The following is a 24,698-nucleotide window of genomic DNA, read 5'->3' as shown; positions in this document are numbered from 1 at the left end:
TATTTAAAAGTGCATTATGGTAGTTTCTTGTTTGTTTTTCCTGTTCGTGACAGCTTTCCGAATGAGCGATAGATTTAAAAAAATAAGCAATTTTGAATAGTCATACTATTCAAAATTGCTTAGCTGTAAGTTTATTGAAAAAAGAATCTATTGTATTCTATTGTTATTCATAAAATCGTTACGACTATCCTAACATTATTTAGAAGTAAAGTTTGTGAATTTGGTTTGTCGGGATAATCTCAGGTACTATATATACGATTTGGAAAATTTATTTTAGTGTTGGATAGCCCATTCATCGATGAAGGCTATAAGTTATATAATACCAATTAATAATAAATTATTATTTTTTAAATCAATTAATACTAATATAATACTCATTATAATTAGCAATCGTCCTAGCGTGGTAGCTTTGTTTCTGGTCGAAGCATAACAATAAATTATTGCATAACAATAATTTATTGTTATGCTTCGACCAAAAACAAAGTTTAATCCTCTCCATCTTAAGGATTGATTAGAAGATATTGCTATTAGCGATAAGGCCCTTTGTTATTTCCATGTCTTGCTTATTTTAGATTTTATATCAGTTTATGTAATTGTATTTCTATGATAGAAAGAAGAAAAACTTCTCACTTCATTTACACGCAACTTAAATAAAATGTTCTACACACGATACTAATATTGGAAGAATGGCCGTTTACATTCGGAGGCAGGTTTCCCGAATATTTTCTTGCCACTTTATCTTCTCGACTGTTTCATACCAGTTGTCGTGCCACGATCGTTTCTGTGATATTTCTACGTTTGTACCTAAATGTACTGTGATTCCCCTCCCCCTCGCCCCGCAGATATTTAAGGTTAAGGCATCTGTTTCCGATATTGCGCAATTTATGAGTTATGATATAATATGTGCTGCCTTACTGTAAGCGGAGGTTACAATATAGAAATCAAGCAAATAATTGATTTATAGAATAATAATAACAACAATTTTTATTAATTTATCTTGATCATATAATTTTTTATTTGTTTAGAAATTAATAATTATAATATAAGAACTTTTGAATAGTCATATAAAAGATTTTTATTCTACCATTCATTCGGAAGGCAGATTTATCACAATAAAGAACAAGAAAGTTGTGCGTTTCTCTTTGGACTAAATGTTCCATTACATATTTCATTATTTTGTGATAATACAAACTAGCAAGATAGCAAGATAAACAAAACTGTGGAAATATATCAACTAACTTGAGTAACAAAATTAATCAGTCAGAGTAGAGGGACTGGTCCTACAAACAGACATAGTACCTAGTTATAAAGTTCGGTATTTTAATCTTTCTAAACTTATGGTATTTAAATTCTTTCAGGCTGTTATGTGTCGATTACTCGATGTTTTTACATCATGAAGTTTTTTGTTAATTAATTATAGTTATGTCATATTTTAATAGGTGATAGTGGAATGGGGTACTCTACTAGCGGAGCTCCAATTGTGGATGATATGAGTATCAAGTTAAGTCAGTTATCCGATCGTGACGTATTCAGGAATTTATCACGATGACATGCAGAGCGTCCGCGAGATGAATTGTACTGCAGATCGATCGAAAGCACGAACTTCCGATCGATCTGCAGTACATTTCAAACGGGAATTGAAAAGACGACGACATGAACCAAAGTTCGAACCCCTAGCTGTGCTCTGAGACTATAATCGTATCGGCCATGAAAAAGTTGGCATTCAGGCATTCTATAAATCCTTACGTGGGGTTTGGAACCTTATATCGTTCGGTGAAGCTGTAAAAGCCAGCTGCTGCCAATAGCGTTAGAATAGTTCCAAAAATGTACTCAATAGAGTACATTTAGGATTACTAACAATAGTTAGTAATCCTCATTACTAACAATCTCACTAGCTTTTGACTGGTAGAGAATGCCATCAGGCATTCAGTCCACCATTTTTGTGTGCAAAAGAATAAATAAATAAATATTATCTCCTTGATATACGAGTTGTTAAACGCTGTCAGTGGGACCACAGCCGCCCGCCGTACCATCACGTAGGCCATAGACGGCGCGGATGCGTTTTATCGGCTAAGTGAAATTATCACAGATCGCGTCGCGGCACGGAGCCTATACATCATTATTATCGTCTCTCTGTCATTGGCACGCGATTTTCGAAACACGGTCAGCTCGTATTTCCTATATGAATTTCATAAATCTATGTACTCGTGTGTTATGTAGATTAACTGAAGAAATTTTTTGTTCATCCACCGCAAGCAAACGCGAAATCCATATTTAATCTAGTAATGCTATTACCGAAGATTATTAATCGGCATAGGACAGTTTAATACGATTAGTAACATGTAAAATTACACCGTTAATCATCCTACAATATATAAATAAATAAAACGTAGACACAGACAAAAGATCTAATAATTATTTCTTTTTGTAGAAAAGATTTAATTTGAAATTACAAACACACACTTTAATTTTATTAATTTGTCATAAATTAACTATAATAAATAATATAGTCTCATGTAATCTTTATATATAAAAATTACGTGTCACGTTATTTGTCCGCGATGGACTCCTAAACTACTGAACCGATTGCAAATTTTGTGCAATTTAACCCAACTTTAAAAATAGGATAGCTTACATCTCAATTTGTAGTCGCAGTATTATTTTATTCAAAAACCTTAGCATTCAGCAACTCGTAGCCGGGTCTGCTAGTATCTCACTATATTTTCTTAATCTTTTACTTTCTTATCTTTACTGTCACTCTATTTTCTTAATCTTTTAAAAGGCGGCATTTGATTAATTGTCGTTTTGTTGGCAGACATCTCAAGATGGCAATGTGACGAGCAGCATCCTAACATTTGTGCCAGCCATCACTGATGCCGGAAAGGACCTGACTTGCAGAGCACTCCAGCCCTCGTTATCTCGGTTACCTCAAGAGGACGGGTGGAAGATGGAAATACAACGTAAGGATTATCATAATTATTTAACGGCCTCGGCGGTTTGTTACCCGCCGCTTTACTTCCGATGGTCGCGGGTTCGATTCCTCGCACGGTGCAAACATTTGTATTCATGAGTATGATTGTTTGTATCGGTTTGGATGTTTTTTATGTATATTATGTATGTATTTGAAAAAAATATCTATGATATATCAGTATTTATGTCAGTTGTCTAGTACCCATAACACAAGCTCTGCTTACCGTTGAGTTGTGTTATTTGTGCAGGGGTTATTTATACCTATATATATTAACATAAAATGGCGGTCAAGAATATGCGAAAATTAAAATTTAGTAATGATGGTATCATAAAGTAAGAATTGCAAAGTGAACAGAAACAATAAATATTCTTAATCCTTGTTCATACCAACTAAAACATTTTAATAAATCCATTTTAACTAGAGAAATATTTGAAGAAAGTTAATATAGGTATTTTCAAATGGAGAAATTAGTTTATCTTTATATAGAAAAATTACATGTCACGTTGTTTGTCCGCGATGGACTTCTAAACTACTGAACCGATTGCAAATTTGATTTGCATATTGTGTGCAATTTGATTCAACTTGAAAGATGGGGTAACTTACATCTCGACTTATAGTCGCAATATTATTTTATTGCAAATAGCCACAGCAAAGCCGTTAGCAAGTGGCCGGGTCTGCTCAGAAAAAGAGCTGAGTTTCTTGTCAGTTTTTCTTAACTCGAATGCACTCCGAACTGACGGTAAATTTGACATATCATAAGAGTCTGTAATAGCCGTACATGACTAAAGATATTTTGATTTGATAGATTATTAGATTAGATTATATATGTAACGTTTTATGAATAAAAAATTATTTATTGTATACTAAATAAATCGAAACTTATCTCTAAATAAGATATTTATTGTCATGTAAGTGCTTGAGTAAGTGAATTTAGAATGTACTCTTTTTAATATACCATAGACAATGCGCAGTAGAAAATTGTTTTGGCGCGCAAAGTATTAGCAATTTAATTTAGAACCTAGAGAGTTGGCACTAGACTTATGAGAATGAAACCTAAATTGAATCTATGTAACCACCCGTAATATGTTATTGTAAGTAGAAATTTTATTGTAATAAGAGTGTATACACAGTTTCATACAATAATCGTTTTAAGTGATGCGGCTTTATAATATTAAGAAAGTAATCACTATGTTATACGAATACACATTTAACGACAAGACCCGAACCCAATACGTGAATAATAATTTAAAAAATTATATTATGTCGTCTCCAATAATAAATAATAAAAATAATTAATGTGTTAACATTGAAGTCGAGTTTTAAATTTTAGGACATAAAAAATTCTCCTAATTGTATACATTAGGAAACCGAGTTTAATGCTAACGTAAAGTTGATTTTAAAATTTGAAGACTAGTATATTTGTTTTTGCGTAGGGAGTGACTGATAGAGATATTCAGTGGATTACATATATAGTAGTAAATATAATTTATTTCGTTCCGATTGCAGTTGCACGTTACATACAAACTGTTACTTAGCAACAATACTTATTTTAAATGTGATGGATTATACTTTTTCTACTTCAATCAATGTGCCTAATACGGTCCCTTAATCCATTACATTTAAGACATTCTACATCTCTACATTTAAATAACATACATAATATAAAACAATATACAGAAGAGTAAACAATAGAACTACTAGCAAAAAACATATCCAAAATTAAATCTGTTAAAATACTAATAATTTCTGTTGGACCTATACCGCCCTGATAGAGATATTCAGTGGATTACATATATAGTAGTAAATATAATTTATTTCGTTCCGATTGCAGTTGCACGTTACATACAAACTGTTACTTAGCAACAATACTTATTTTAAATGTGATGGATTATACTTTTTCTACTTCAATCAATGTGCCTAATAGTGACGACCTAGGTGATCTAGCAGTTTAACACACCGATTTACTTCGGATAGTCCATTTCTCGTCGATACATATATTTGTATTTAGTTGTATATCCATTTTGTTGTTATGTATCCATTAAAAAAATAATATCTTTAAGTATTGGTATCACTTGTCTAGTATTATTCCCTTAATATTAGTAGTATTCCCTTGACTTGTCTAGTCATTAAAAAAAGTAACTTGGATCTAGATGGCGTTGTGTGAATTGTCCTGGTATTAAAACAATGGATGCAAAATACCATACAAAAATTATTATGACCTAAATGAGCGAGCCTGCCTTAATTAGACTGAACTCTTTATACATTTTCTGTAAGACTAAGAAGGTAAAAATAGAAAATATAAAATTAATTGCAAATGTGAATCTTTTAGATCCCATTATAATTCTCCGAAACGGTGATTTTTAAATCCTACTGCGAGTTGAATAATCTCGTAATGAATTAATCCAACTTAGTTATTAATTATACCTACCCAAGTTTAATTTGAAATCTCTTTGTAGAATGAAGTGCGTTCTATTATAGGTAATCCGTACTGGCATTATAAATGAGAAAGTGAGCTTGCTTGGACACTACACACTTTCCCTAACCAAAACATAAACAAACTTAAATTTGACGAAATAGTATATAGGATTTCTTTTTACAACAAAGTAGAGAATGGCGAAGAACAACATGGCGAAGATTGTTACAGCAAAGGAGCTATAACCATAGCCTATGTACATGAACAATATCTTATGATTTCTGAGTACTAAGTTTGTACGCCTCTGTACCCTATAACTTTTCTTTAAAAAATCTCTTTGCTTGGTTTCCTTTTTTTTCGAGTCATTCTAATGTCAACCGGATGAAAGTGGAGGCGACTAGTAAATTCACAGAACTTAAAGAGACTGAAGGCCATCTCCACCCTGATAAATCTGATTTTATCCTATTACCTAGGAGAGGATAGCCTCTCCTAGGTAATAGGATAAAATCAGATATATCGGCTATAGAGCCTCTGCTAGGTATTCTAATATCAGGTCAGGTCTTCAATTTTAATACCCGTTTGAAAGGAATATGAAAGCGATCATAAAGGGATGTTTTCTTGTCAAACATTGCTGTTAACATTCCGTTATTTACAATGATGAGGGAGTAAATTTAACACAATAGTGGTATACCTATATTGTTAGTGGATATGTTATAAATTTTGAAAAGCCTCGTATTTCATGTGTCGAAGGTAGCCTGTAGAATATTGTACTTGTATCAACAAAGCGCGGCCATTCTCGTCTCCGGAACGAACACTGATTGATCGCTATTATGTGGACACAATGGCCTTAAATCGCCACCGAGTCACCATCGAGCAAATCTACTGCCGTACGAACCTAGCTTGAAGTATGGCACAGATGGCAGCCAATTTGCTTGACAGTGATATACTTTCTTACATGTATACAAATGGCAAACAACAAATTATACGAAAATGGCAATCATTAACTATATACATGAATAACACAACGAACATCACGTCATCATGAGCCGCTCGTGGGACTACTCAGGATTTGCTAATTTTATACTTTCTACTAATTTAAATTTTCAAATCCCAGCACAGTGAAACAAGCTTAGCAGCTTACATGCAAAGCTGTCGTCGTAGCTGACACTAATATACAAATAGGAATTTTATATTTGGATTACTATGTGAAAGATCAGTTTAAAATTAAATAGAAACTTTGGGCGTTTGTGGTCAATATGTTGATGTAAGATACAATATGTTAGCTCACAAACTCTGGCTATATAGTAATGTAGCTAAAACAATTTAATGCGAAGCTTATCTTCTTTCTTTCTACCTTTTACACGGATGTTCTGTTATAGTATTACACTTTAAATACTTGTGGTACTAAAAAGACGTTAAATAAACGAGCAGAAATGCTAAAGTCTGAAACCTTTTACATAGAAATTCTTTATGTTTATTAAATGTCCTTACAATTATTCTTTCTCTTACAGATTTGCCTGTGGTGAAGTTAGAGTTGGGAGCAAACCTCGACGCTACCAAAGTTGTAGAAGGGTCCGATGTATATCTAGACTGCAGAGTCAAGGCGAACCCATCGCACAATCACGTCTATTTCATGCACAATGTAAGTTTACAAGACTCACAATAAAACATGACACCTGACGTTATCTATATATGGATATGTTATTTTATGCTATGCTATGTATATGTAGAGAAGCCAATAATATTTGATTTCCTCTGTTTTGCCTCGGTTTTCTTTTCTCTACTTTGCTGTTACGTATATCGGGTTTCGTTAAAATATTTATATTTGTATTCTGAAATTTTCTGCTACAACTTAATAGTAGTTTATGGCAATCATTTATCTTTACAGTTTTATATAGCGTATGAAATTATTTCCTATTTCTTATACTGTATCATTCAGAGTTGGCTCAATATGTTTACGAGTCACATACTTGTAACTGATGAATAGAAGAGAAAAAGATCATAGAATTTCTCTTCGATAATAGTTCTTTTAATTTTTCTATGAGAAGGATAACAAGCTAATAGACGGTAACAATAGTAGTAAAATTGCAATTATGAAATCTCACCAAAGGCAAACACTTAATCTAAACTTATTTTATGTTAATAACAACGTATTCTATTTATGCAGGGTATAGTTGTGAAGCCCGGATCTGGAGTCTTGCTTGCCAATCAGAGTCTGGTCTTGCAAAGAGTATCCAGGAAGGCCGCTGGTGGTTATGTTTGTGCAGCTAGAAACAGTCTAGGAGAAGGGTCCAGCGACACTCTTATTTTAGACGTTAAGTGTAAGTTACCATTATACTTTTTCAGGTGTGTGTTTCGCAAGGAACAATTCTTGGCCCAGTTTTCTAAACTCAACACACACTAGTTCTATATCATATTTTTTATAGATTTACTATTCTATTTTCTATGTACAATATTTTTTTTTATATAAAAGTAAAAAATAAGTGACAATGATGATAAAACTAATATCATAGTCATCTGGTCACTCACTGTTGAAGGAAAATTGTAAAATTTTATGTTTGTTGCGCATCTGTAAATGACTAAACACAATACCTTCGTTAAATTCTTAATAATAAGGAATAAAAAAAGATATACATTTATCCTCGATCGAATGAATAATCACAAGATCGTATACTTATAAAAGGATTGTTAGCGACTTTGGTACTTAATTAAGTCTTGAATCTGCATAAATCTTTACTATACCAATTCTTCTTAAAACCGTCTACGACATACGACACTAAGATCAGCGGCAATATCGGAACAGTGGTTGGGAGTGTCCTAATTTGCTTGCCTGGCCGTATCATTAGGAGCTATAATAGTCCAAAAAGATTTGTCGTCTAATAGGCGAAATCGGAGCAATTATCTATAGTGTCCATCATCTGCTTTTACCTGCTCCGATAGTGTAGACAATTTAATAATTGTTCTTCTTTCTTTAGATTCTCCAACATGCAAGTCAAGTCAACCATTAGTGTTGAGAGCAGCCAGAGGGGAAGTAGTTGAAATTGAATGTGAAGTGGACGCCAATCCTAAGGTACTTGCATCGTTATCAAAACTTAGATAATTAAAATGTTACTGCAAACTGACTCGAAATAATCCCTTTCATGCATAATGCAATAAATTTTTTTACTGTGTTATCTGCTTTTTAGATATTGAAAGTCTAAGTTATACATGTAGGACATTTTTACTAGTTATATGTTTATGTATTTTTTATCATTATTTAATTTAATGCTAATTTCATTCCATCTATTTTCGTCACATTGCGATTGCGATACTCGAAGTGAACGTAGTACTTGACATGCCCACATGTTGTTCAGAGTTCAGTGTTCACTGTGACAGATGACAAACTAAGACTGATATGTTTTGACAATATGATATCCGTACTGCTGTTCATGTTACATACATGTACAGCACTACGGATATCACATCGGCATCGGTAAAAAAAATGTACTAGTTGAGTTTCTTTTAGTTTTAGTCAACCAAGTAGTTAGCTAAACTGGGCGATAGAGATAAGGACAAAATATATGACGTGTATAAAAGGCCGAGAGATCCCATCAGAAGAGCTATCAACTAGTTCGGTAATCCAAATATATACATATATATAAAATATGTTACCAATGTTTCAATCACAGTTAGTTAGAAATTTCAAATAATTTTAGTATCGACCAAATTAAAACTCACGACTAGTTGGGATCTATGTAAGTCGTAAACCACAAAACCACAACGCTCTCGGAGATTAAATTGAATTTAGAAAATATACTATAATTTTATCACTAAATGCAATTTGACCAGATATATGATGTTATTATGCCCTTCTGTACTTTACTATAATACTCGTAGTTCTCACTGCTGTAAAGTTGAAATTCGGTTAGCACATTTTAAGTTCACTAACTCGGAAAGCAATAAAGTTATTAAAAGCTAATAGTTCTGCTGCGCTAATTTTTCCAGGGTTGTCAACTGCATAAATATTAAATTCAGTAATAACAAAGAGTGCCACAGAATTATCGGCATTGTCTATATAGGTTTTTTTTAATGTAATTGGAATGTCAAACAAACTGACGACCTACTTGATGGTAAGTGGTAACCGTCGCCTATATACGAATACATGACAACAACTACTACGGACCATTCCAGAGAACTAGGTCTCTACTTACTTCTCTTTAATACATAGAAATTTCTATATTAATTGTAGCATGCCTAATTGTTCTTAATATGTATTTACTTATAACATCATTTATTTAAAAGAACAACACGCAAGTCTGCGATCCGAATGAGTGATAGAATAAAAAAAATATTACTATTCAAATGTGTTTATTTATTTAGATTTTATAAAGATTATTTCTATTTCTGGCGTCTTGCCTAGTCCTTATCTTGCTTATTCATGAAATTACATAGAAAAAATATCTGTTAGGATAATAAAATTGCTATGTGTCAACCCTATTAAATTTATTATACAATTTTGAATAAAATCCCAACGCCGTCATTGTAATTACCTTGAATTTGATATTAAATTTATTACTGAGTTACAAACTCATATTTCACGAATAGTTTCCTATAGAGCAAGCTGATTAATAGCGAAATCGAATTCGTTCATTGCAGATATTTCAAACTGTGTGTGCTTTATTAAACATATTTCAATATTAAGTGATTTAGTTGGATTATGGTTGTCACATCCTCAATGGATAGAATAAAAGACATATTACTGGGTAATTGTGAAAGAGTTATCACTAAGTACATATGAAAGTATATACGGTGTTACTATAGTAGAAATATTTTTTTCGATCTGTTTGTTATTGCTTAACTCTGAAACACCTGAACCAATATTGACAGGACTTTTACACTCAGGTACCCAATGTTCTAAGCAGTAACTTAGAGTACTTTTATTATAGAAATTTAATTTATTTTAATATAATTAAAAAAATTCATTTTACGCATTTGAAGTCGCAGGGGTTTGTATATTATTAACTAATATACAACAGCACCTTGACGTGGACTTTACATAATAATAAAATTAAAAAAAAATAGAAATAAAATAATTATATATTTCCATATCAAATCTTTTTTGTATATACTTTCCAACCAAATTCTAATAATTAATAATAATTATTATTACTAACCCGACGTCGTAATGTCGTGAGTTAGTGTCTAGTTGTAACAAAAAAAAAATTATACGTGTCCATTTCTATTCCATTTACATGATTGACTCTCCGGTAATGGTAACACCGTTAACAAACGAAATATTACATTAAATGTATATATGTGTGTATACACACAAGCACTGAGTATATACTCAGCGAAATGTTATATCAAGTATTATGTTCACTACGTCTACATTTTAGAATGCCTTTGACTGCCCCACCCAGGACAATAGTCGTAAATATATTATTTTCATATTATAAACTAGCTTTCCGTCTTAATTTCGCACGAGTGTAAGAAAATATTTACACAACATTAAACTTCCCATTCTGATCACAGAACAAAAAAAAATCTATGTTCTGTGATTCTGTCAATATTTTTTATATAGTTTAATATTTTTATTCAATTCTTTTGACTCCGTTCTAAGTGAACAAGAAATACAATACAATGTATACGAAACAAGGGAGTAATTTCTTGTAAAAACATCTTAAACGAACTTAACGAATAATGTTAAGCCTAACAAGTAGGCAACTGGATACTTTACATATAATTTCAATGTTACGGTACAATTAACTCGTATTCAACAAGCTTCTTAAAGATGTTTTCTTATTATCTGAATATAGAATTTAGAAGAGCCTTTGTAGGTGGTCTAGGGGACAAATTAGAAATTACAACCTTTGGGTTTTAAGTCCGAACAGCCACATAGATTCTATAGGTAGTAAATTCGAATCCGGGAAGAACTTTGTGTGCCTGATTTTACGGTATTGTAAAAAATAAAACCAGTTAATACTAGAGACGCCAGTAGGTATACTCGCCCTTATTTTAATGATATTCTGATTATGATATGTCAAGTGTAGTGCTCCTAATTCGTTGCTATTCCCAAGAACTAGGATGTTATACCTTCGTACTCTCTTATCTCACTACCATATCTCATACACATCAAACTAAAACACATTTTACAGTATGCATTTATATATGAGGAAAAACCACTACACATCCTATGTGGTTGTAACCCCTCTCATGCATATACCAAATATCTCCTTTGATAAGTATACACTCTATCCTGAGGAGATAAAAACCACCGCTCCTAAAAGTATCCTTCAATTTTTATCCCTGACGGGTCTAGGTAGAAAGATCGAACACAAGAGATCTATCAGCCCAGAGCCCAGTGATACAGGTCTAAATCTCATTTGAGCCATTCTGTGTGTAAAGTCGAGACTACTAAAGTAGCCAGCCAAGTTCTTACCAGAAGCGTAGAAGCCTCACGGAGCGACCTCACCGTTCCCAGGATTTTGCGTTGTGTGGCCACTGATACACCCTCCAGGATTACGTGAGCGGCCGTTTCTTCGGCTTCAAAGCAGCCCCGCCAAAGAGGACTGCCTGTAGCACCTATTGTGTACATGTGATTGTTAAGGGACAGTGGCCTGTTATTGTCCTTATCATTATTTTAAGGTTTTTTTATATAGCGACGTTTACCGTATACCATCAGATGAGCCGTTAGCTTGTTTCCCATTCCAGCTGCCACTTCAAACAATACCTATTAATTCTTTGTTTTATCCCGAACGTAATAAAAATTATCTGCACCTCCAAGCGCGTTTGAACCAAGTTATTTAACTTTGAAATTAAGATTAAACTGAATATGAATTCTGAATTTCCACTCGTATTTCACACTTTGAATTGTTTTGCTAGAACAAATACCCAGTAAAGCGTACAGAGTTAAGTGACGTACACGAGAACTCTGGCTGCGAGCCAAATCCCTACCTGCAATATGTCTAGCTAAATCAGGGAACCTTCCGCACTGAAACTAAGGGCTAGTTCTGACTGGCACAGTGCGTTTTGATGACGTCATTCATCATCATTTTACCTGATAATAATACAAAACCGATTATATCTACCATCCAGAATAACTAGTAGGAAACTCACTGGAATATTAGGGAGAGGTAGTGGTAAAAAGTCGTCAGCTTGGGAACCTCAGTCTCACTTATTTCAGCTAAGCAGCTTACTTTGAAAAATTTGCTCATAGCAATAAGGCCGCCTTATTGTAACTATACATATATTGTATGTTATAAATAAAGTATATTCTATCTATATACCTTGCTTTGTAACCTGTCTTTCGACTAATGAGCTATAATTTTCTTTATATTCACTGTTTTCCCTTCTTTACTATGAGATGTAATTCTAGGTCCATGGCAGAGTCGCCATATAAGGGTGGTGCTTGTTAGTCAAATGATAGGTACAACGTTTGAGTGTATACTATCTCGTTTATTATAATAAGCAATCCTTATATACTACTTACTTACTACGTACATTCATCCTTACAGAGATATGGCAGTCAAATTACAGAGTATGAAGATGTGACAGGTTATATCAAATACGTCACAATGTATTCTTTGTCTCTTTTACTCATATATCGCACCCCTATTACAATACTATTATATTATTAAGTGTACAATATATGAGTTAGTAGATATAGGTACTATCATTGATGCACATCAATCATAAGATACCTACTTTGACTAAAATTCAGTTTACTCGACGACTATTATTATTAGACTTTGTTTTCAAAATAAATTTAAAAAAAAAAAAGAGTTATTTGCAATAAGCCTCAGTGTGAAACGACCCTAACCATTGATTGTTCTCTTTACAAAAAACTGTCACGTAGAAAAAAGAAAACAAGCTGACCTGTGACTTATATATATAAAAAGAATGTTTGCTTTTAAATTTGTACAGCTGAGCTTTATTCTTCAGGTACTCAGGAAAGAAATAAAACCAATTTCAAAAGACTTTTGAGCGCAACTCGCGAATTACCTCACGAATACTGGAATAAAAGACTTTTTTGCCTCTTTTGTTTACGTGAAATCTACTTTAAGATGCTGATGAATTTTTTAGAAATACTTAAATAAAACAGGTCATGTTTCACACCTTGCCTGGTATATCAGGATAATTGAAGCTTCGCATATTTTTTTAATAGCAATTGGGCATAGCGATGTCAGTTGTCGATTTTTAATTTTCCATATTTTTTTATCTATAGATTGTATACGTCAAATATTTGACTTTTCGGTGAAAGAAACACCGATAACAAAGAAAAAATAATCTTAAACACTGCGAAATAACGTAGCGAAATATGGGCACGTTAATTATTGCTATAATTGCAATCCCTCTATGTGATGTAACAGTTACATTTAGTATACCCTTGACTAGTCAATCATCATCATTGCCTTAGCTTTATCCCATTATTTGTGGTCGACGCAGTATGTTCTCTTCTTCCACTGATCCCTACAGCCGTCATATCTGCCCTTACTCTACTTTTATACATATCATCTCTCACATAATCCATCCATCTCTTCCATATAGGCCCTTTTCTGTATCATCCATCCATCTTTTTTTCATTCATCTTGTTGTCTTCTCCCTTTTCATTCATCCACCTTCATGTTAAATACTTTCTTTAAGACATACTCCTCAATCCGCCGCATAACATGCCCATACTAAGTCAATCTGTTATGTCGGAACTTCTCTATCTCTCTCGTCTGATTCTTGCCTGTCTAACTATTGTCTTGTCTATTTTTTTTTTATTGGGGGGGTTTCGGCTATTGTTAGGAGCTAAGACCTGTAACAATGAGATCAGTATAGATATATTGTGCTCGCCCTTATTCAAAGTTCGTTCCTAGACCCGTGAGGGACAAGAATTAAAAGATATTCCTAAGAGCAATGGTTTTTATCTCCTCAGGATAGAGTGTATACTTTCGAAAGGAGATACACACGTTGTCTTATCTAACTATTATTTATTTAACAGGAATCAATGGCCTACCACTGGTGGTTCAACAGCTCCGCACACATCAAACACGAGTTAACTAATTCACCCATCACGTCTTCACAAAACGCGCCCAGTAAGTATAATTCTAGTAATTATTATATATTGTTTTAATTTAAATGGTTTTTCCATTAAATCTAATCACAAAATTGTAAATTCTTGATAAGTCACCAAAAAGAAATAACTTAAAACCTGTTCATTTTAAGTTATTTCTTTTTGGTAATTAATAATTTCTTTTCTTATGTTTGTTTTTAAATATATAGAATAAGTGGTATTTTTGATTGTCCTATTTAAAAAATTTTCAATTAAACATTCTTTTTCTAAACACTTCTTCCACAGAATAAGTAAGGGAATTAAATGGACTTCCCCAAAGTAACAACTAATTACTTAAAATAGACACGAAATCTGTCCGATGTATTAAGATATCAAGTAAAAATGACTGGAGTAATCCAGTCATTTTTACATGTACATCGTAATTACTTACGATTAAATTTTCATAGAATATTTCATACAGTGTATCGGTTTACCACAGCGCTTTAATTCCGATGGCCCCGGGTCCGAAACCAAGCATGGTACAAACATTTATATTCATTTGTATTGTTTGTATCGGCCTGAGTGATCCTATGTATATTATGTATGTATTTACAAAAAAATGTATTAGAATATTATTACTAATGTTCGAAATTCAACCATTAATTTGGAAAATTATTAACGTTCTGTTATATAGTATATATGTAGCTGTGTAATGTATTTTATTGATTTAATGTATTTTTTATGCATAATTAAAAAAAAAGTATATTAGCTATCTTCTATCTATCTATCTCTATATTACTTTATGTGTGCAAAATTTCATACTCCACCGTCCATTCAATTTTCGTGAGTTTTTGCTTTAAGTTTTTTTTTTTACATAGATTATTAAATAATGATGATTATATGACAGGTACATTCATGTACATGGTCAACACATCATCCGACTACGGCTGGGTCCAATGCACAGGAATCAACTCAGTTGGAAGGCAAACAAAGCCGTGCCTCTTCCATATATTACCTGCTGGTGAGTTTTAACCATTTATTTATTCTTTACTAGCTGTGCCCGCGGTTTTATCCGCGTTGAACTTCAATATATAAATTCCATTAAAATATAGCCTATATATTATTCTGATGCATAAGCTGTATGTAAGATTTCATCAAAATTCATTCAGTAGTTGTTGCTTGAAAGAATAACAAACATACATACTCACAAACTTTTGCTTTTATAATATTTTGTACAAAAGGCGATCTTAACGCCGTATGATAATCTCTCCCAGCTAATTTTAAGGCATAATTTGACGGCCTCAGTGGGCTAGCGGTATTACACACCGCTTTACTTTCGATAATTGTGGGTTTGATTCCTCGCACGGTACAAAAATTTGTATTCATGAGTATGATTATTTGTATCGGTCTGGGTGTTTTCTAAGCATAATATGTATATAAAAAATATCTAAGTATTAATGTCATTTGTAGTTGACTAGTACCCATAACACAAGCTCTGCTTACTGTGGGAGTAGATGGCGCTGTGTTAATTGTATGGTTTTATCATATCGTCATCAAGAATACCATTTTTATTAAAAAAAAAGTACTATAAAAATGAAGTAGTACTGACGTTGTAAACATTAAACCTTTCTTAGTTTTTAAAAATACTAGCAAAAGATTGTTTTGGCGCCATTATTGTTTTTTTTTTCAGACAAGCCATCGACGGTCAAAGCGTGCGAAATAACCAATGTGACGTATGACTCACTAACCTTAAACTGCACGCCAGGTCACGACGGCGGCATACGACAATCATTTCTATTACAAGTAAGCTGATTTATTTCTATATACCTATATATTTCAATACATTTGAAAATGGAATGCTTGAAACATTTGAAAAGAGAATGCGTGAAATGTTTGAAATAAACTTTTCAATCGTTTACAAATATTATTATTATTTGAATTTATATATCCATTTATTTTTTTTATTATTTTCTATTCAACCGGATCCGAAATAGAAAATTAAAACAAAAAATTAAAAGTCAACTCTTATTTTTTCCTTTTAAATAATTAGGCGTATTTTAAATAATTAAATATATGTATTGTTGCATAATTACACTATAGTGTGGCTATATCAAGTGGGATAGTTTGTCATATCAATATTAAATTAAAAATATATTACAGTTTTCTGAATCAAATTTTAATAGAAATAGTTTTTATTACATAATATATATAAGCACATTAGAACATTTTTTTTATTTCTACCACTCATACAGAATGCAGATTCTGCACAAGAAAATCAGCAAATTACTTGCCTGTACTCAATTAAACAACTGTACATAAAATTTTAATTAAATAACTGTACAATATTTCATATTTTATGAAAATACAAACTACCATATAGAAACATTCAATACATAGCTAATTACGGGAGTATCAAAATATTATAAATCATAGTTACTAGAGTTGACCAGTCTCTACGAGTAGCAGCCGTTCACGAGTATAACGGGTGAGACAGCCATCACTGCGCTCAACCATATTTTAGGGAGCCCAATGACCCGTCCTACCACGCCACCGCCTGTCTGGACATTTTAGTGCGCATGACTGACTTATAACATAATGAGATAAAAATGAATTCCCAATTACATTTTTCAGAATTCACTATAAAAATACAATCTCTTTATTATGTATCTTTAAATCCGTGCTTCAAACAATTATATGATATTCAACAATATTATAATAGATTTATATAATAAATATAACAATATATATTTACCCTCAAGTTCTCATCAATCTCTATATAATATTATTTCTTTTTTATTTTTATTAGCATTTTGGCGCCAAGTTAATTTACTTTTTTTAATATGGACTAAAGGCAACGGAACGACATGAAAGAGTTGTATTTACATTCTTATAATTAGTATTAAATACAAATTATAATATTAAGATTAAAATGGAATATTTGACAATCATTGTAATAATTACTAATTAGATTTTATATATTAGGTGTTCGATATGACAACGGGCCTGCTCCTACGCAATATTAGCAACGATGAACCAGAGTTTGAAGTGTCGGGTCTCGCCGCCAGCAACGCTCTCGCGGTGTCCGTGAGAGCGTTCAACAAGAAGGGGTCCAGCGAGCCCCTGACCTTAACGTCGAGCTTACTGAAATATCCGCAGCGGCATACGGGTTAGTATATATATTGAACATTAGTAATAATTACGACGACCTGAACCGAGGTACGAACCCCTAGCGGTGTCCTCAGACTAAACATATCCGCCAGGCGGGAGTTGGCCTTCAGCCGCTCCATAAGTCTTTCCGTGGGTTTGTAGTGCCATCTGCACGCGCCCCCTATCGTCAGGTGAAGCTGTAAAGGCCAGCTGCGGCGAACAGCATTAGAGTAGTCCGATAAAAAAATCTTTTAATATGTTGAATTCGAACGGACAATTTGCAGAAAATCTACTCAGGATCAAAAACGCAACCGATTCGAAAATAACGCAAAATTCTGGATTTAATCCCATTTAAAGCTTTATAAAATAATTGCCCAAATTGCCTCAAGGAACGGTCGGTTATGTTATTATTAAAGTATTTTCAACCAATTTAAAAAATCGAGGACTCTAACATTTTTAGTGTGTCACTTTGAAGCTTTTTACTGTGTCATCCGATTTTTATAATTCTTTTTTCATTTGATAGCTAAAGTTTTTTCATGTTTCATTAAATTTGATCAAGATCTGACCAGTAGCTTTTGATTTATCCTTAATAGTACCATTGAATCTGTCTTTTCATGGTCTTTTTTAACAAGGAAAAATGTTTATAAAACACCGGCCGCTGAAGAGATTTCTGACGGATACTGTGGGATTCTTACCCACTAAAATGTTTTCGTGGCCTGAACACTTTATTATTTGTAGTAAGTAAGCACACGACGAGAAATTTCCGACGATCAACAGCATTTCACCGGACTCCCTGAAATTTTATTATATTAGGGACAAATTTCTTAGCATTTGCGTGTCAATCCACGAGTATTACAATGCGGATCTCGAGTCAGTCAGTCAGTCTCCAACGGGTGACAAGGAAGAGAAACTCCGACTAGTATATCCCAATACATTGAGACATGGCGTGTAAGTTTAAGAGCCTTCACAATTTACATTCTACTCTTAGCTAGCGTTTGAATTGAACAGTTGTGACAGCGTTTGTATTAGATATTTCAGTGTACAACCGCCAATTATTTCTTAATTTGTTTTTTTAACAATATCTTAATTCTTTGATCTTATTATTCAATTGAAAACTTTTGTTTATTCAAAGAGTCCCGTTATCTATTCGTAAATAATTCATTTCAGTGTTCCTTAGAACTTTCGACTGTGATTGAAAGTGTTAAAAACTCCGCAAGAACTCTTCTAAAGTTATAATACTTTCCTTTTAAAAGTACAGTAAATCAGGAAGTACTTTATGTTTTTGCGCGACAAACAAATTACAACTTTATTTTGTCGGATAATATGATTTGTATCTGTTTTACGGAGTTCTTGATAGGGCCAACTTTTGTTTTTTAAGTTTCAAACGCCAATGGAGTTATTGTTCCGTTCCGTCATTGTAATACAAGTGGAAAGAAACGTCTGGTTTAAATAATTACATGTCGCTAGACAGATTTTTTTCGGACTACTCTGATACTGTTGGCCGCAGCGGCCTTTACAGCTTCACCAGACGATAGGGGGCGAGTGCAGATGACACTACAATCCCACGGAAGAACTTATGGACGGATGCCTAACGGATATGACTTTAGTCTGAGGGCACCGCTAGGGATTCGAGACTCGGCTCAAGCTCATTTCGATCCCCGTTTGAATGGAAAGGGGGATCGATCAGAGGGCCAAACGCTGGATGCATTAGGGATGCTACGTTCTTTGAAACGTTATATATTATTACAATTGTTGCAAATTGTTGCACATATATAGTTAGTAATACTTTACTAACTATTTACTTCGACTTCGTTTCCTTGTTTAATTGAGATAAAGGATAAAATAAAAGCAATTTAAAATCAAATAAAAAAGAATTACGGAAATCGGTTCACGTAAAAAAAAGTTATGCGGCAACACAAAAAAAATCGAATTTAACCCTTTTTTTTTACCTCGGTTATTAATATAGTCTTTAAATTTTGTATTTTGTCTATGCTTTAGATTTAGAAGCGGCTTAACTGACTTATTGGTGTTTTTTTAATCAAAACTTATTGCGTTCAATATAGCAACCTTCCTTGCAGCACAAGTTCCCGTGAAGGTGGAATTAACGACGGTGCTCATTGTGGTGCTGGCAGCTGTAGGCATCATAGCTGCCATGACCGCTATTTCCGCCACAATTTTCTGTTGTAGATACTGCAATAGACGAGACAGTAAGTGGCAATAAATACTCATTACTCTTACTAATACTATATTATAAACGCGGAAGTTTGGGAATGTGGTCAGAGGGATGAAAGGATATTTGTTAATCGTTCTCGCAAAATCTACTGAATGGATTTTAATGAAATACAATAATATAGCTTATACATCAGAATAACACAGGCTATAAATGTCACACGGCTTTAACTGCAGGCACTAGATTAACATAAATATGATTGCTTTTTAATTAATCTATTAAAAATAACAGCATTTAAATAGTGTACATGTTTACAGTCCGGCCGCTCGGAGTGTGCGTTTCGGACAGGTCAGGATCGAATGGGCGATGTAACTTTGAACTGACGTACAATTTACGGCAAAATTATAAATATCTTTTATTTGCAGTTTGATGTACTTTGACTTTTAAAAACTATGTACGTATGTCAGTTTAAAGTTACTTCGCCCATGCGATCCCGACTTGTCAGATAAACAAACTCTAAGCGGGCGGACCTTAACGTATTCCAAATATGGAAAATCAATTTTCAAATAATTGTTTACAGAGCTAGAAAATATATGATTTTTATACATTATAATGTTATTGTTGTGGTAACTAATAATTAATTCCTATTTGGCACAGGGAAGAACGAGAAAGACAAACGAAGGCAAGACGAGACGTCCAATATACCACTCACGGGTACCAAGGAATCAGAAAGCGTGGACAGTCTAGGTAAGTAGCAATGGGTTAGAATTATACATTTTAACTACCTAATAAATTAAGTTAAGTAATTTCCTTACCTATCTTAATTTAAGTTAAGAGAAGAAAAATTTGCCAAAAATTACCAATTATGGCTAACATTATCTGCGTTTGAGTAATCACACATTGAATTCTTAAACCATGTTTAATAAAGAATTTTATGTAATGATGTATAATAGTTTAATTTTTTATGAGCTGGGTACAAACGGCACAACACTACACCAGGTTTTGTGCTGAAATACAGCGCTACAGCGCTACATATGCTACATGATTATGCTGTGCAAAGACCTGTTCAGTTAGCGCTTCGACATACACAAACACACACGAACGTAGGTTTATGCATATATGTACAACCACTTTTGTTTTTGTTGCTGCTTTGTTTACTTTAGTTCCATATACCAGTAAAACAGGTTACCTAATTTCAAAAAGAAATTTTGTAATGTACCTATAATTTTTTTTTCAGACAAAAACCCTGATATCATACCTCTAGATGGTAAAATAAGTGATAGTTGCTCAAACAAATCATCAACTACAGACTATAGCTCAATAAGACCGCTTATATCAAAAACACCATCAGAAAAATACGAAGCTACCAACTGCGATAGATTTTATGACCATAACATAGACCCCTGCAGCCAATATATACAAGTTCGACCAATGGACTATCGGATCCGACCGACCTATCAGACGAACTTGGCGCCGATGCCCAACCTTGGGCCAAGTATACAAAGTTTGGGACCAATGAGCAGTCTGCATATGCCAAATGTTGGTGCAAATGATTGCCATAGACAACCTTATGATAAAGTGTATGAGGATTGGTTGAAATATAAGAATGCATTACCATTGAATACTACTGGTTTGGTAAGTTATTAGAATTGTATACAAATAATTTTATGTAGATAAAAATTTTAATGTTTTTTTATATTTTAATATTTTATATTTTTTTAATATAATTGCATTGACAAAGAAGCTATCGACCCACCATGATCACGTTATCATATGACACCCATGTTGCCATTCCAGAGCACTATGATAGCTTTTATCTTGTAATTTCACTCCAATCTGCATTCATCATTAGATTAGTCTGAAAAAAAGAATTTTCAGAAGTTTGTAATGTATTACAGTTTTTAAAAATAAAAAGTTCAATCAAAGAGGTTTCACCACTCCAGATGATCATACTGAAGGTTTCTCTTCTTCCAGCTGCCAGTAGAACAGCTGATGCCACCTGAATTATACTCCACTCCACCACCACCAGCTTTATACAGCAACCCAAACAGGAATCCACTAAATCTAACTCAAATGCCGGAGCTGGAGCCCCGGTACACCCTGGACCCGAGGCTGCAGAAGCAGGACTCGAGGAGTTGTTCCAACTCCCCGCCAGTTAGATTTAACACTGAGAATAACAGTGTTTATTATAGTAAGAACATGTTGGACAGGCCGACAAACACACTACCGCATTTGAAACCGTCTAGGTTAAGTGGTAAGTTTCCAGACTGATGTTACAATGATATTACAACCGACTTTAAAAAAGGAGTAGGAAATCTCAAATCGATTTTTTTATTTGTATGCACCTCAGTACTTTTGTCTACTGGAACCTATTTCGATTTTGTAATTGTAAGCTGGTGCCACTTGTGTAGTTTCATATAAATTTGATCAATATCTGACCAGTATAGTTTTTGAGTTATCCATAATATCGAGTCCAGGCCACAGTATGATTTTTTAAATTTGCTTAATCTATGCAAATTTAAAAAATCATATATATTAAAACATTTGTATTATCAAAGAATTACACGAGCAATTTTTTTGTACTCTGCATTAATAATTAAAAAGAAAAAAAACAATAACCTTTGACTATTCCTACGAGTAGGTAACACAAGTGGTCAAGTCAAGGTGGTAAGTCAAGTTTGGAATTAAATGCCACTATTTGATTCCAAACTTGACTTACCACCTTGATTTATCCACTTGTATTACGCGTATAGACATCTGGTAGACATACTTAAATGGTTTTTGTAAATAATATCTTTAGATGGAAAATCACCCAGACCAAAACAAACAGACAGCCGTGAATTCAAATGTTTGTATTGTACAGAAATCGAACCCGCGGCTATTGGCAGGAAGTGTGCTAAACAGCTATGATTATTTAACACTGAATGGTTATTAAATGAAAAACGTACAACTATTACGGGAAGTTTAAAAATAAACCATCTGTCAATTAGATGTTTCAATCCCCCACAATGGTTACTCCATGTATTTCACTGTTCCGCCTTTGAAACTTCTAACTACTGTCAATTAGTTGGTGTAGGAAGAACTAAAAAAATACAATCTATTCCAGGAAACTCTACAAATTCACACAGTGAACAGAAAACTAGTGCAACGAAATCAACCGAGACCAATTTAGAACAAGTCAAAATTGCCAATCACGAGTGCGGTTGAGCGATGCACAAACGAACGTGTTCTAACGTTAAACACGTTAGACACGAACCAAAGTGATAGTGTAAATTGTAGAAATTATAGTCGCTATAATCGTGTACAGATTGTCAGACCCGTCCGTGATATTTCGATTGTGAAGTATGGCTGAATGTTGTTTTGACTTTGCCTCTTATTTTTCTTTTATAATTTTTAATTAATAGGTACGACTGTGTTGTGGACTTATTCGTTATTTTACGGAAACCAGTGTTTTTATAATTAATTCATTTTATGTATGAATAATTGTTAATTTTGAGATATAAAATATACTCAGCAATTTTAACTGAAATACATTATGTTTCGGTGTTACCCACTACTTCATTATATATGTAATTAATTATTTTTAAAAACAAACTTATTAAAATAAAAAATGCTACATTTGATATAATTAGATACGTCAAAAAGGTTTTATTAAAGAAAATATAATTAAAATTGCTAAATTACATGATTATATATTTTTTTAATCGTTAAAAGAATATAGTTAATATTTTATATTGTCATTCCGTTTATGTCAAACCATTGTAATATCGATAACATGTGTTAAACTGTCATGGAACATATTGTTCTATTAAATTGTTTTTCAATATCGTGTTTTAATGGCAAAAAATAGAAATAAAAATTTGCATGCTTCCACCTTTTTTTGTATCTGTTATATTCTGTATTGGTATACATACGTACATATTTCAGTGCGTCCTCGAACATGTTTTATGTTTTTCCATACCAATATTGAAAATCACTGTGTATATTGTATTGTAAACCTTTGTAGTGATTTCATATTTATCACTCCAATCAAAAGAATGAAAAAATATATTATTCATGCATTTACATAATACTTAACTTTTTTTTATTGATAGTTATTTAAATTATAATAAATATGTTTTTGCCAATGATAAAAAAATACATTAGTAGGTACATGATTAGAAGTGACATGATTGATGATTATATTTTTATTAACAGTAAAAATCATCAATAGATTTGGTTTTTTTAATAGAAATTAGCTAATTAAGTGCATATGTCAATTTCTGATTAGTAAATTGTTAGCTCTGCCGTTGCATCTTCCAAAGATGTTTAAGACTGAATTTTTAAAGTATATAATTGACAAAAATAGATAAAAAATATTTGAATGATTAATACCTACTGCCTAATTGGAAGCTTAGAATTTCAATGCGACAAATACTGGCAACTTCTGTAATACAGCAATATGGTAATATTTGAAAAATATTAACAATATTAATAGATAACACTACTGCACTTTTATATTTCTTAATGAATATTATAAGTGTACGTAGCGCATTAAGTTTAATCATGAGTTGCCATTAATAAAAAATGAAGAATAGAAGAAGTTCTTTAATCATGCATATGTGACAAAAAATGTATATTAATGTTGAAATATCGAGATATTTTACTATGATTGATACACAAATTTTTATTTGGTTACCCAGGGTGGTTATTTTATTCGTAATTTGTCTGTAAACATAGTAGTTTAATAAAAAGTTTCTGAGTCAATAAATAAATAGTAGTAAATAAGCAATTTAATTTCTATTATTCTAGTTTGGACTACGCCTAGTATTTTAGTCAAATAACGAGCAATCTATACCTATTTTACACCAATATCTATCAAATAAATCATTATACAATCCATAGGATTTCCTAATTTCGTTACAATAGAAGTCAGTATCTGAATAAAATAAACCAACTACATTTAGATTCTTTTTTAATTTTGTTGAGTAATTTGATACTC

The 24,698-nt window shown here is 32.8% G+C and overlaps 1 protein-coding gene across 1 annotated transcript in view; it reads left to right on the top strand.

Moving 5' to 3' along the window:
* The window catches only part of LOC131841548 (matrix-remodeling-associated protein 5-like), a 439,379-nt gene extending 416,444 nt beyond the window's left edge, over window positions 1-22,935 (top strand). The window contains exons 10-22 of the mRNA XM_059189865.1: window positions 2,816-2,960; window positions 6,896-7,026; window positions 7,552-7,705; window positions 8,360-8,454; window positions 14,350-14,443; window positions 15,308-15,421; window positions 16,091-16,203; window positions 17,383-17,566; window positions 19,626-19,754; window positions 20,375-20,464; window positions 20,955-21,352; window positions 21,692-21,971; window positions 22,824-22,935. Of these exons, the coding sequence (XP_059045848.1) occupies window positions 2,816-2,960; window positions 6,896-7,026; window positions 7,552-7,705; window positions 8,360-8,454; window positions 14,350-14,443; window positions 15,308-15,421; window positions 16,091-16,203; window positions 17,383-17,566; window positions 19,626-19,754; window positions 20,375-20,464; window positions 20,955-21,352; window positions 21,692-21,971; window positions 22,824-22,924 (2,028 nt within the window). The 3' untranslated portion in view covers window positions 22,925-22,935. The remainder of the gene's footprint in view (window positions 1-2,815; window positions 2,961-6,895; window positions 7,027-7,551; window positions 7,706-8,359; window positions 8,455-14,349; window positions 14,444-15,307; window positions 15,422-16,090; window positions 16,204-17,382; window positions 17,567-19,625; window positions 19,755-20,374; window positions 20,465-20,954; window positions 21,353-21,691; window positions 21,972-22,823) is intronic.
* Window positions 22,936-24,698: the final 1,763 nt, after the last annotated feature.

The sequence above is a fragment of the Achroia grisella genome, unplaced genomic scaffold, assembly GCF_030625045.1.
Source record: "Achroia grisella isolate CSIRO2021 unplaced genomic scaffold, CSIRO_AGI_Agris_v1 utg1847, whole genome shotgun sequence".
NCBI lineage: Eukaryota > Metazoa > Arthropoda > Insecta > Lepidoptera > Pyralidae > Achroia > Achroia grisella.
This window is presented reverse-complemented; position numbering and strand designations above follow the sequence as displayed.